This window comes from Lithobates pipiens, unplaced genomic scaffold (assembly GCF_037356315.1).
Source record: "Lithobates pipiens isolate NorthernLeopardFrog02 unplaced genomic scaffold, aLitPip1_a1.2 Scaffold_22, whole genome shotgun sequence".
Taxonomy (NCBI): Eukaryota; Metazoa; Chordata; class Amphibia; order Anura; family Ranidae; genus Lithobates; species Lithobates pipiens.
This window is the reverse complement of record NW_027507784.1, coordinates 318,223,781-318,237,447: the sequence shown is the minus strand read 5'-3', so window position 1 is coordinate 318,237,447 and position 13,667 is coordinate 318,223,781. Positions and strand designations below refer to the sequence as shown.

At 41.0% G+C, this 13,667-nt stretch overlaps 1 protein-coding gene across 1 annotated transcript in view; it reads left to right on the top strand.

The window, feature by feature from the left end:
* Positions 1–13,667, top strand: part of MYO15A (myosin XVA) — a 167,372-nt gene that overhangs the window by 109,842 nt on the left and 43,863 nt on the right. Inside the window, exons 42-48 of the mRNA XM_077450192.1 lie at positions 1,966–2,081; positions 3,638–3,756; positions 6,743–6,884; positions 8,648–8,759; positions 8,985–9,059; positions 10,902–11,107; positions 11,428–11,600. Coding sequence (XP_077306318.1) covers positions 1,966–2,081; positions 3,638–3,756; positions 6,743–6,884; positions 8,648–8,759; positions 8,985–9,059; positions 10,902–11,107; positions 11,428–11,600 — 943 coding nt within the window. The remainder of the gene's footprint in view (positions 1–1,965; positions 2,082–3,637; positions 3,757–6,742; positions 6,885–8,647; positions 8,760–8,984; positions 9,060–10,901; positions 11,108–11,427; positions 11,601–13,667) is intronic.

Genomic DNA, 13,667 nt, shown 5'->3' with positions numbered 1-13,667 from the left:
AAATACTATTTTTCTGGCTGCCAAGCTTATCTTCTAGCTTTAGGGCCCCTTTCACACTTCTGCGGCCTGAAAGTCGCGTGATTTTCCTGCCATTTTTTGCTGCGACTTTGATGCGACTTGTAGCAATGCCTGGGTCTATGGACCTCACATCAAAGTCAGACCAAAGTAGTGCAGAGACTCACAAGAACGGCTCCAATGGTCAGTGCCAGGTACCGACTACCAAGGCTAGACCCATGGGCCTAGCCTTGGTAGTCGGTACCTGGCATTGACCATGGGAGCCACTACACACTTCATTTCTAAAATATTCCTCATTTTTGGGCCAATAATTTCAATACCATTGAGATATAGCGACACTGATGCTTACATACGCCTTCTTTATAGATAGTTGGATAGCACCTGCTCCTGAGGAAGTCATGTTTTCGCGAAACGCGTAGAGCATATTGTGCGACAATCCCTCTAGTGTTTTATCATGTACATAATGTATGTCTAGATTTTATTGTGTATTTTTGCTGCATTATTTCTGTGGAATTTTATTGAGCAATTGTTATATCATGTTACAACGTGGTTATAAATATTGACAGACAATTCAATAAAGTTTGCATTTATGTGCAACTATCTTGTTTATGTATTCATACCAAGATTGTGTTCACTGCATTGACCCCGACAGTGTACACGCCTCATTTAAAGTCCCAAACCCTCTCCTTTTTTGCAAATTAATTGGGATGGAGGCACATGTCTATGTGGGCCTCAATAAAGTTTTCTATGTTTACTTTATTAGATATATTCAGGATTTAAATCAGAACTAAACTTTCTCAATCAACATGAACTATTTTTAATCCCTATGCTGCTAGCATAGTAAATGGATAGGAAGGTATAGGATATTTACTTGTTTTACTCAAACTTCCTGCCTGCATGCCTGAGCTAAGGGCAGATGTATTCCAGGAATGAAATGCTATATCAAAGGTGTCAAACTCCATTTCATTGTGTTCTGCATCAGCATTATGGTTGCTCTCAAAGGGCCGGTTGTACCTTTAAGAGTATATAAATATATCTACTCTTTATCATATTAAATGAATGCCTCTGCATTTAATTACTAGTTTTAGTAATAACTGAAGACTTAAGCCGCGAAGGGCAGGTGCAGACCAGCATGGAGCCCACTTACGCTCAAGAAACTTTATTGGAGACTGTTCCTGGTCTGAGTAGTCTCCAGTAATGTTTCCTGTAGATAATACCAGCGGTGTGCAACCCTCCTTTCCAACTGGCATAGAATTGTATTATTCTCATAATAATTATAAGCAGATGTCCAGAGCACCCACCCTCTATACATCAGAAGTCAAGAGTCCCCCACCCTTCCTTACATCAAAGTGTACCCCCCATGGAAAAGCGCAGGATCTGTAGGTGGAGTTCTGTCCTCCTCTCTGCTGCCAACTGCTGAGACAAGGTGAGGGCACAGACAAGGGGGTGGCGCAGTTATAGGAGAGGGCCACATGAAATGGCCTGCTGAGCCAGATTTGGCCTGCATGCCTTGTGTTTGGCATGTGTGTGCTATATACGAATCATCTGCCCGTACTCAATATAGCTGAGGCTAGACATGCTAGGGGGGTGTTTTTCAAAATGATTTTTCAACAAAATAAAGAGTGGAGACATGGAAGGATGGGTGGGTTTGACTTGAATATAAAATATGAATTAAATAGCATTTTTCGTTTTTGGTACTCAGATAGAGTTTTAGTTCCGCTTTAAGGATTGGTAAATGACACACATAGGAGAGTGGAAACCCTTCTAGCGCTACCATATTCCATAATTTGTGTATATATAACTGATACATTTAGTCTTCTTGGAGACTTGAGCCATCTGCATATACATGTGTTATTTTTTAGAAATGGTACAAGTTCCGATTACTTTTCATTCCAAGTTTTATTACTGGTCTTATCACTGGTATAACAAGAGTTTGATTTTCGATTGCAGCTGAATATAGGCTGGACTCCATTAATGCTATCGCTGATGATGCTGTGAAAAAGAAGGTAGTGGCGGCTGCCCGCGAGGAATGGGAAGTGTATTTCTCAAGACTCTTCCCAGCAGCGGTAAGAGAACAGGATGTATATTCAGTTATAGCCCCTGGGGAAAGTTAGTGTAGTGGCCATAACCCTTTGCAGAGCGGCCTTGAATTTTTGAGCTTGCCGGTTACCTCCGCTTGGCTTGTTCTTCCACGTCTAGGGGTTCCCAGGGTTGATACCCAACAACTTTGGACTCTGACACCAATAAAGTCCTTTTGAAAGGTTTTTATTTGCAGGGGTAACATCCAACAACACAGTCTCGTATAGGAACAGAGAGGGCAAGGGTGAAGAACTCGGGCACCTTGAATTACAGACATAACAAAGTCTCTAGTACCACCCAGAGAGTAGCCACTCGCAGCTGGGAGCTTCAAGGCTTAACAAATCTCTAGCCAGAGATTGTGGCGGTCAGCACTTTGATTCAGAACTTGTAAAATCTCCCACCTTGAACAAGTTGTAACTGAAAGTGAACAGGAACCTTTTCCTCAGTACCTGGAACGTTCTCTGTCTCCTTGGTAGTACTGGAAAAAGCTTGGATTCGTCAATGTCCTTCCCAACTCAGTAACCATGCACTTCTCAGGATGCCAGCTTGTTGGCCTTCCTCCAAAGAGTCCTCCCCCGGTCACCTTCATGAGCTGCGGTGCCCCTCCAAGCCGAGAGCACACCCGGTACACTTTGAATCCTCCCTCAGTTACTGCGCCTCGGACCAGCCGGTTCCGAGACTCTTGAACAGACGGATCCCTACCCCAGACCAGGCGGGTCTAGTGGGGCTAACCAACAAAGCATGTTGCGGAGCGTCGAACGCTCCCGTGACGGGACCCCTCGCGGGGCTACTTTGGTCCAGAAATCAAGAACAGACCGCTAAGGCCTCACGAACCAACAACCCATAACATGTGACCTCAACATCTTAAGTACCCCTCTCCAGACTCCTCAGTGGGGCCTGGCACACCCACTGATTGGCTCCAGGGAAGCTGATACCCAAAACGTCCAACCAGGCCTGGTTCTGGCCTGTCATGTGCACCTCACTGTACACATGACCAGGCAGAACTCTAACACAGCCCAGCCAAACTGATGTCAAAGTTAACCTACATAATTAACCCTCAGAACCCCATTACCGTTCTGAGGCAAAAAACTAAATTTACAATCGAATGACACTTTGTCCAAAATGTCATCCGCTACATTAGGAAGCAGCAGTACATGGTCTTTCAGATGGGATTGATAAAGGAAGGTGGATGATATTATGTGGTCATCCTTAGAGACCTGAATGGGCAAAGTGACAGGTTCTCTTGTCTCCCCCCCCACCTCCTGGCCCAGTTATACTTGCCTTCCCGGCCATCCACCACAGGGCCAGGAGTCAAACCCTACGTAAGCTTTGTGTCTTATGGTGTCAGAGCTTACGCAGAGCTGATAAGCCCCTCCCACACATGATAATGTTCAGGCCCAGCAATTGGCCAGATTTTTGTAAGACCGTACTGCATACAGTAATCCACAGTAACCAATCAAATATTAGATTTACCGTGCTGTTTCCCCTGTGATGTTAATTAAGCTGGGATGAGTCTCAGTGTCTATTTGCCTTTCCCATACAGGGTAGTGTTGGCACTGGTGTGCAGATTCTTGGTGTTTCTCATACTGGGATAAAGCTCCTGAAGATGCTGAAGAGTGGTGGCAATACACCCGAGCAACTGAGAGTCCTCCGGAGCTACAGGTTAGCGAAAGGGCTGAAATGTATCCGTCTGACCTGGTAATGCCAACCGTCCTTATAAAAGAAATTCAGTGTTTTAAAATGAAAAGCACTCAATGCGATCGCTTTACTTTTACTTTTTTACCTTCTTATTGTACAGCAGCCAGTTTTCAGCACAGAGCATGAAACATCTTAAAATTTGGCTGATGCCCCCCTCTCCCTCCACTACATATAAAGAGAACTATTCACAATTAACATTATTATTATTATTTTTTTAATATCTACAGCTACAGGGCTCTACTAATGCATATTCATAATTGGGAAGACAACGTGAGTTTCACCATGAAGTCGACCAGTTGATTGGTGGAGTAGCTGTCAGATTTTAGGTGACCTCTTCCTTCTGACCCTTGACCTGATTCAGGGCACAAAATAAATAAAGCTAAAGATCATGGCAAATGTAATCTGTTGACAGACGAGCTTACACAGTTATAATCATTTAAATAACTAAATATTTAAATCCTTGCCTTACTGGAACTATATGATCGACAGCAGTGTTTCTTAACCTTTTTTTCATTTAAGGCACCCTTTAAATGATGGACAGTCTAGAGCAGTGATGGTGAACCTTGGCACCCCAGATGTTATGAAACTACACTTCCCATGATGCTCAACCACAACGTAGAGTGCAGAAGTATTATGGGAAATGTAGTTCCAAAACATCTGGGGTGCCAAGGTTTGCCATCACTGGTCTAGAGGATCCCCATTCTAAAATGTCAAAAAATATTCAAAGAATTTTACATAATGCAGTAACATTCACACGTAGGACACCCAATGTTAGAGGTGATTCATACTTCTAAAGCAAATACACTTTTGCTCACTGGTACTGACTAGTATGCCAATGTTTCTCTTCTCTCTCAATTTCTCTCCATCAGTCTGCTAATGTGACCCCAGCACTGTGGGAGAGGGGAAGGGGAGGATCAAACAAGGATGCTGTGGAGGCAGCAGGCATCCTCCCTATCAACTGATGACATCATTGGTTGTTAGGATGCCAGTATCTAGAAAGTCATACTGGGACATAATGAAAACCCATGGCTTTGTGTAACTAAAGGCAGGCTTGATCCACCTGCTGTCTTGTATACAATTTTTGATACATTTTTAGGCTTTTTGCCAAGGCACCCTTGAAGAAACCTCAAGGCACCCTGGTTGAAAAAGGTTCATCTACAGTATATTAGAATGGAGAACTTATTCTGTATATAAAGTTTAAGGTGCATGAAAAGACAGGGAAATGGTTGGTCCAGATTTCCTAAACCCTGCAAATAAAATTTATTTTCTCCTTAAAGCTGAGTTCTAGGCACAGGTAATACAGCTCTGTATTCATAAACACATAATTAGGCTGGGCATACATTATACAATGTTCTTCAACTAATAATACTTACCGTATGTACTCGAGTATAAGCCAAGTTTTTCCACACATTTTTTAGGCTGAAAAATCCCCCTTTCGCTTATACTCGAGTGAGGGTGCAGCCTCACTGTGCCCATCTGCAGCCTCAGTGTATCAGTGTTCCGTCTATCATGCAGATGGGCACGGTGAGGCTGCAGATGGGCACAGTGAGGGTGCATATGGGCACAGTGATGCTGCAGATAGGTACAGTGAGGCTGCAGATGGGCACTGATGATACAGGTGGGCACAGTGAGGCTGCAAATGGGCACAGTGAGGCTGCAGATGGGCATTGTTTACCCAGTAGCTGCTGCATTTCCCACCCTAGGCTTATACTAGAGTCCATAAGTTTTCCCATTTGTTCATGGTAAAATTAGGTGCCTCGGCTTATATTTGGGTCGGCCTATACTCAAGTATATACGGTATTCAATTTCTTTTAGATTTACTGGTATCTTCAACTATGTAGTGCAAGGGCCTGTCTGATTACATACAAATTGGAAATGTTTAGGTTTGGTTTTTGGTAAATCTAAATGAAAATTGAACAAGAAAATTGTGAAATGTATGGCCAGCCTAATATGTATATTTTTAAAAAATTCAAGCAAAGTAAATATGAAAATTTGTCTTGGTATTAGCCTTTTGCAGTCCTTGTACAGCATAGCAGTACAAGGAGCCAATTAATTCATGTGCTGCTAATAGGAGGAGAAAACAGGGAGACAGACAGATGAGCTCAGGATTGTATTGCTTCTCCCTTTTCACTGTCCAATCATAGGCTGGGGTGGGCCCAGGAAGACCTGGGCTCAGAGAAAGTGGGTTGAATGATGCTGGCCATCAGACTCAGGACATCTAGTGCAAAAAAACGATTTGCTTACCTGATTCCCCACCCCTGCAGGCTCCTTCAATGCTTTAAGGCTTAGTCCCACACTTCTTCACTATGATGCTCCAGCAGTCGCAGGCACTGCGACGTTATCAAGTAACCCTGCATTGTACACGAGATCGCTGAGGGATTGCCTACAAGCTGCAGCATCAGGGAGAAGATTTAAGAGCCAGCTGCCACAGGAGCTAGGGATGGGGTATGTAAAAATACTTGTTACGGGTTCCCTAGCTAAAGACAAACATTTACCCTTGCAGTGCAGGGGGAGAGCCCCATTGCAAAGGACATTTTTCTTCTCATTGGAGTTCAGCTTGAACTATTCAGTCACAGACTGGGGGCAAATACATGACAACCTGGGCTCAGTGGAAGTAGGTTGAGTGATGGTGGCCAAAATTAAAACTGGAAAACTGAGGCAGAAAAGAAGTACTGCAGGGGACTGCTCTGGATTAAAGGTGAGTATTGCAGCAAAAGCAGTTTTAAAGTTTATCTTTTAGGCTGGATTTACACCTATGCATTTTTAGTGCATTTTGCAGATTTGCACTACAGAACGTGTTCCATAGTAAACCATGATAAATGGACTGCAGTGCAAATCTGCGAAATGCAAAAAGCACTAAAAATGCATAGGTATGAATCCAGCCTTAATGGACTATATTTTTGTTGGCGTTGCTTTTAAATAAAAGCCCTCTGTTTTTGTGCCCTTGTAGCTATACGGACATCATGTTTGTCACGGTGCTGTCTAAGAACATGCTGGAGTTCAACCTGACCAATGAGAAGCTTATTCTCTTCTCCTCAAGGTCCAGCCAGGTGAAAAGTATGATAGACAGCTTTCTCATGGAGCTGAAAAAGGTAAGTTATAATGGGACAGGTATATACAGTATATTTAAGCCACAGAGTTTTATTTTTTTTATTTTTTTTGTATTGACTGTACAGCAAAAGTTAATTTAGACCCCTTTCACACTGGGGCGTTTTTCAGGCGCTTTAGCGTTAAAAAAGCGCCTGTAAAGCGCTTGAAAGAAGCTGCAACTGCAATCCCAATGTAAAAGCCCGAGTGCTTTCACACTGAGATCCCTTTCACACTGGGGCGTTTTTCAGGTGCTTTAGCTTTAAAAAAAGCTCCTGTAAAGCTCCTGAAAGAAGCTGCAACTGCAATCCCAATGTGAAAGCGCTGGCAGGGCATCAAAAAAAGTCCTGCAAGCAGCTTCTTTGCAGCGCTTTTGGAGCAGTGAATACACCACTCCTAAAGCGATCCTTCCCATTGAAATCAATGGGAAGCGCCTGAAAAACGCTTTTGGCAGCAGCGCTTTGTGGGCACTTTTAACCCTTTATTTGGCCACTAGCAGGGGTTAAAAGCGCCCCAATAACGCTCAAAAAACGCTGGTAAAGCGCTTCTGGTTTAAGCAGCACTTTACAAGCATTTGTCGGGCGCTGACATTGTGAAAGGGCTCTTAAAGCACTTGGGCTTTCACATTGGGATTGCAGATGAGGCTTCTTTCAAGCGCTTTACAAGCGCTTTTTTTAACGCTAAAGCGCCTGAAAAACGCCCCAGTGTGAAAGGGGTCTTAATTTACTTTTTTTTTTAAATGTATGTAGAAATCCAAATTCAACCATAGTTATAAAAAGTATTGCCACATTAACAGCGCTAATAATTAGCTAATTAATTAATTAAGAAACCTGTGCAGAAAAGTATCTCTATATAACGGACATGCTGATCTGCATAGCCACACACGCTGATGAAGACGTGATGGCGAAACGCGTATGGGCGTGACTATGCAGCTTTCCTGTGTCCACATGCTATTTTAGGTTATCCCGGGACTCGCCGCCACTGTCTGTTAATGATCTTCAGCGATGTATCGGTGAGATTTAACCGATCGTAGCTGGACACATATGAATGGTGTTTGATGCAAGAGTCAATTGTTTACGTTGTAAGCAGATTTTATTGTGTGTGGAGTGCAATTTAACAGTTAAACAAGTTACACTATGGATCCTTTTGTGTTTGTGTTTTTCGCATGACCATTTGAATTATAAATGAGATCCTAGTGAGAGTGATTCTTCAGCTGAGGAATATTCTGATGGGCGCGTATCTGCATTCATTCTTTGGCATCCTATTGAGTAATACAGTGGGTGATTTGTGAAGCGCCTGATAATTAACCCTTGAGGGGGATAAGTGCACAACCAAAGGGGGTCACACAGAGCACGAGGTTTCTTCTGCCTGCTTGGTGTTGTGTGGATTCGCTGAAAGGATTTCCTCTAAAGCCTGTGGGTTCTTGGAGCACTTCTCGCACTTTCTGAACTGCGTTTTGGGGGACTCTATGAACTATATGTCTTTCTTAATTATATAAGCTTCTGCAGCGTTTATGAACTTTTCTGCACAGGTTTCTTAATTAATTAGCTAATTATTAGCGCTTTTAATGTGGCAATACTTTTTATAGCTACGGTTGGATTTGTGTTTCTACATACATTTAAAGATTTGACATATGATCAATAACAGCTGCTTTTTTAGAGATATTCGTTTTGTTTTTTCACATTGAGTGCCAGGGTCAGTGATATAATTCTATTGTACTACTGATATTTTTATTATACTTAATTTACTTTTTGTTTTGCATTTCCAGGATTCCAATTATGTGGTCGCTGTGCAGAATTATGTGACGGAAGACAAGAATTTCTTGAGTTTCCATAAAGGAGATATCATCCGTTTGCAGCCTCTAGATGGACTACAAAAAGGTCAGTGCCAACTGTTGTAGGTAGTAGGTATCTAAAGCACGGCCATGGATAACAATGGGAGGCTTAATCATGAGTACCCAACAGTAGTACATATCATTTTTTTATAGGCCCAAAGTGGTACTAAACTGGCACTGTATTAATTTGATGTCAATGGGACAGGCACTCTTCCCATCACTCTAACTTGTTCTGTGAATTTTCACGCTGCCCAATGGGATTCTTCATCAGGCCAAAACTATGGCTGTGTGGTAAGGAAGAAAGTTGTATATCTGGAGGAGTTGAAACGCGGCATTCAAGATTTTGGTGGGTTTTTTGTGGCATGTCTCTGCTCTCCGCATGTTTCTTTGTCTTGTCCTTTCAAAACTTTGATGTCTATTGGCACCATTGATAAGTCTGCTTGCTCCTTGTGTGCTGTTTCCATTAGACGTGCTCCTGATTCCTGGGTTTTGTTTGTGACACCTCTTTCAAGCTATATGGGTATTGGGGAAACGCTTGAATATTTTTTATTATTATAGTACATTAAGGCCCTGATTTATCAAGCTAAATTAGTGCTTAAAGTAAATATAAAGCTAAAACATTTTAGTTTTCATTTTGGATAGAATGGGGAACAGTTAAAAACTCTTGTGTGTTTTTCTTTTTTTTTAGGCTTCATGTACACGGGCCATTTTTACAACCTGTCCTGAACAATTTAACTTGACAGATAGCAACCAACGTTTAAAACGTCCGTTTTGCTGCGTTTACATGCCGCTTTTAGCCGCGTTTTGCTGCGTTTGCGTTTAGAAGCGTTTAGAAAAAAATTGGCAAAAATGAAAAACGCCTATAAATGAAACGCGGCTAAACGGGGGTTGCTGCGTTTAGTCACGTTTGCCATCTGAAACGTGGAAATCTTCGGTGTCTTAACCCATTTTTTTGCTTTCAAAGAAATGCTGTTAAACGCAACTGCCTAAAAACGGCAATAAATGAGTGTGTGTACACGGTCACATAGGATAACATTGAATGAGTTCAGGGGCAGTTGAAAAAAGCATCCAACTGCCTCTGAACGTACGTTTAACAGCTTCCTGTGTACATGGGGCCTTAGAACAATTTTAAAATATGTGGGATTTTTACGTTGCTAAACGATACAAATCCTGTAAGATTTTTTACATTTTTATTAAGTATCCATTTAAAATCACAATGAAAAATATACAGTTTAATTTACAAATGCAGCAGAAGTTTTAATGTTTCTCTTCTTCATCAAGGCTACACTGTTGCTTTCCTCAACATGTTTCGCCGACAACGGCTTCACCAGGAGGAGTGTTGCTAAATAATAAGCTGATATGATAATGATATGTAAAATCATATTTACAAATATTACCGTCATAAATAAAGGTAATATTTGTACATATGAATTTACATATGTGTTGTTTGTATACCACTTATTATCTGGCAACACTTCTCCTGATGAAGCCGCTGCAGGCAAAACATGTTGGGGGAGGTGGATCTAATACATATAGCAATAAAATAATGACAGGGGTTCTAACCCTTCCACGCTCTATCCAACACTAAAAAGAAAAATAACATTTTTGTCATAAATGCACTTAGACCTCTTGCACACTGCAGCTTTTTTTTTTCACTGAGCTAAACTGTAGCCCATTATTTACAATGTGCCTGTGCACACAGGGGCATAAACAAACGCAGAGTATTCCCCAGTACAAAAAAAAATCTGTGTTCCCAGTCAATATTTTTTGCACCGGTGTGCACAAATACGCGCATTGGAACATAAATATGAATAATTTTTTTTTAGGAAGGTATCGTGAGCATATATGTGCAAATAAGAGCAAATTCATGCAAAACAAATACTCTAAATGAAGTCCAAAAAAGCAGAAGCTCAAACATCAGTACCATGTGCAAGAGGCCTAAAGGGCACACTAAACAGAGCTGACAGCATGTTCTAACCCTTCAATAATATGGACTAAGGTCACTTTAGCATGCCTTAAAGCTCAATTCCACTCTGGAAAGAGGGAATTAGACTTTAAACATTATTTACCGTGATTTAACAAAAGGCCCTAGCAACAGAGGTGGGAGTCACCAGATGCAATGTGTAATGCGAATGGACAGACAATATACATAATACAATAATACCAAAATCCTATTCTTCCTCCTTAGGCTGGAAGTTTGGAGCCCTCCATGGTCGGTCAGGTTCGTTCCCAGGAGAGTGCGTGCAGCCGGTTGCAGCTCCGGATTTTGTAAATCTACCAGCGGACAGGAAGGGGGAGCCACAGAACAGGCAGAGCCGAGCGGCAGCATCGGCAGCGGTGGCCGTAGCTGTTGCATCAACGGCTGTGGCTCATGAATTTGACAGAAAAACAGATGTAAGTTAAAGTGTACATTGAGCTTGTCTTCTCCTGTATTTTAGGAGGGCCTTTATTGATCTGCCCCAACCAATGCTGGAGGCCACCATTTCTCAAAGCAGGAGAGAGCCTCAAACTGTGCGCCATTCCATGAGTCAGATTATGGCAGCCTCCAACCCTGGTTGGGGGACTTGCCAGTAACACAGGTTAACTCGGACCTGCTCTTTCCCAATCTTTAATTGTTTATAAATAAATCGTCCTACCCCCACCTACCCCACCTAAAACATTTTGTTCAGTGCTAGATGACTTACTTTTAAATTGGTCTTCATTTACTTATGCAGGGTTCGCCCACTCCCAGTGAATACGCGGAAAGCTTGGATGATTACACTGACCCATCTACCTCTGAGATTGTACTACAGGGCAGTCCGTACAACATGGTGGAGTTTGCCAAGAAGTACTTCCGAGAGGGCCAGAGGCTGATGGCACAAGAAGAGCAGGAGAAGAGAGCTCCAGGGTGAGTTGGATACTTTTTGTGCCATTTTTCTAAACTTCAACTATCCCTGTTATCAGGGCTTTATTAATAGCCTCTCCTGGGCCTGTGCTTGGGGGCAGAAGAGGATGGGCAGAGCAAAAATAAAATATTTACCCTTGTAATTTGGCTTAACCCTGTTATTTCCAGCAATGAGGTCAATGAGAGAAAATATGGCTAGAAATAACAATCATTAAAGAGACATTGAAATAAGTGTCTCTTGAAGGAGCACGCACAAACCCACTTGTTCCCAACCTCATTGTTGTCTAGTCTTTGTGTAAGCTACATGGTGCCACAGCTTACACGGTGTTGATGACTTGTAGACATGTGCAATTCATTTAGTTACAAATTTGTTTAACAAATTTTGACAAATTTGTTAATTCTGCAAACTTCTGAATGTTCAAATTTCCGAAAATTCTAAATTTGGGAAATTCTAATTTTCCAAAAATTCTAAATTTCGGAAATTCCTAATTACGGAAATTTGAATATTTAAAATCTCATAAATTTAAAAATTCTAAAATTTGGAAATTTAAAAATCCAAGAATAAGAATGAAAATCTGAAAATTCAAAAGAATGAAAATCTGAAAATTCGAAAAAACTGAAAATCTGAAATAATAACTAACTAATAATAAATATTAAATTATAGGTATTATAATTTTCAGCCAAATTTGAAAGGAAATTGCAATACCTATAATTTAATAGTTAGTTGTTATTATTTCAAATTTTACTGATTTTCTTTCTTTTTTCAGATTTTAGATTTTTCGGATTTTATAATTTTTGAAAATCCGAGAATTGAGAAATTTGAAAATCTGAATTTTCAGATTTCTGAATGTTCAAATTTTCGAATTTCCGAATTTCTGAATTTCTGAAAAAAAGCAAAACAACGAATGAAATGAAAACAAACAAATTTTGACATGCTCCTCTCCACATATGATAATGTTTGGCCCTGAAGATTGGCTGCTCAGGTCCTAGCATTGCATCAAGTGGAGGAGGGCACATGCTCTCCCAAACCATGAGCACCAGGTTTTTTGCAAAGAGCAATGACAAAGGATATGGAGGGCTTTCAAATACTTTGCTCTAAATGGGTCCTTTCTCTATGCAACATTATCCTGTGAGCTCAGGAGCTTGTCCATAACAACCTTGGCTCACAGAAAGTTGGATAAAGGATGCTGTGTGTCCTTTCAAACCAGAAGAGAATAGGTTCTGGATGAAAGAATTGTGTATCTATGAGAGACAATGCCGGAAAGAGGATTAGTTTGAAAACAAAAGCATTTTTTGGGGGGGGGGGGGGCAAATAGATTTTTACATTTTGGCTTAAAATTTAAGTTAAATTTAGTGATTTTTTTTATTTTTGGTTTTATCTTGGAACCCATAGACATGTGGTTAAAGCTGGCTGTACGCTATAAGCTTTTTTTCATTTGGCCAGTGGGCTGAATGCAAAAAACGAACCAATTTCCCCATCCACACAATTGAGGTGAATGGAGGAATCCCCTCCCCCCCACCAGGAACATGCTACTCTGATGGCGGCTGTTCTGATTTTCGAATTTCTGAAATTTCAAATTTTTGTATTTCCAAATTTTCGAATTTCTGAATTTTCAAAATTCCAAAATTTCCGAATTTCGAAATTCCGAATGTCCGAAATTCCAAATTTTGGAAAATTCTGAAATTTAAAATTCAGAAATTTCAGAAATTTCGGAATTAATGAATTTGTCAAAATTTGTAAAACTAATTCCGAACGAAACAAATTGCACATGTCTAGTAACAGTAAAAAAACAAAAACATTAGTGCAAACTAGGGTTGCCACCTCATCCCTTTAAAACCAAACACATATTCATTTCATAGGTTCTGTGGCTGATTAAGGTGGTCACTTGTTGCCTTATCTGCATTAAATTATCCTCAGAACCTGTGTAATTCATATATGTTTGGGTGTGAAGGGATAAGCTCTTGGGTTGTGGATAGAGACAGGAGGTACTACAACCCCTGTCTGAATTTTAATACCATAGCTATTTTGGATTGGTTGTTTGCTTTGCAGGGATGCCGTTTTTGATGTCA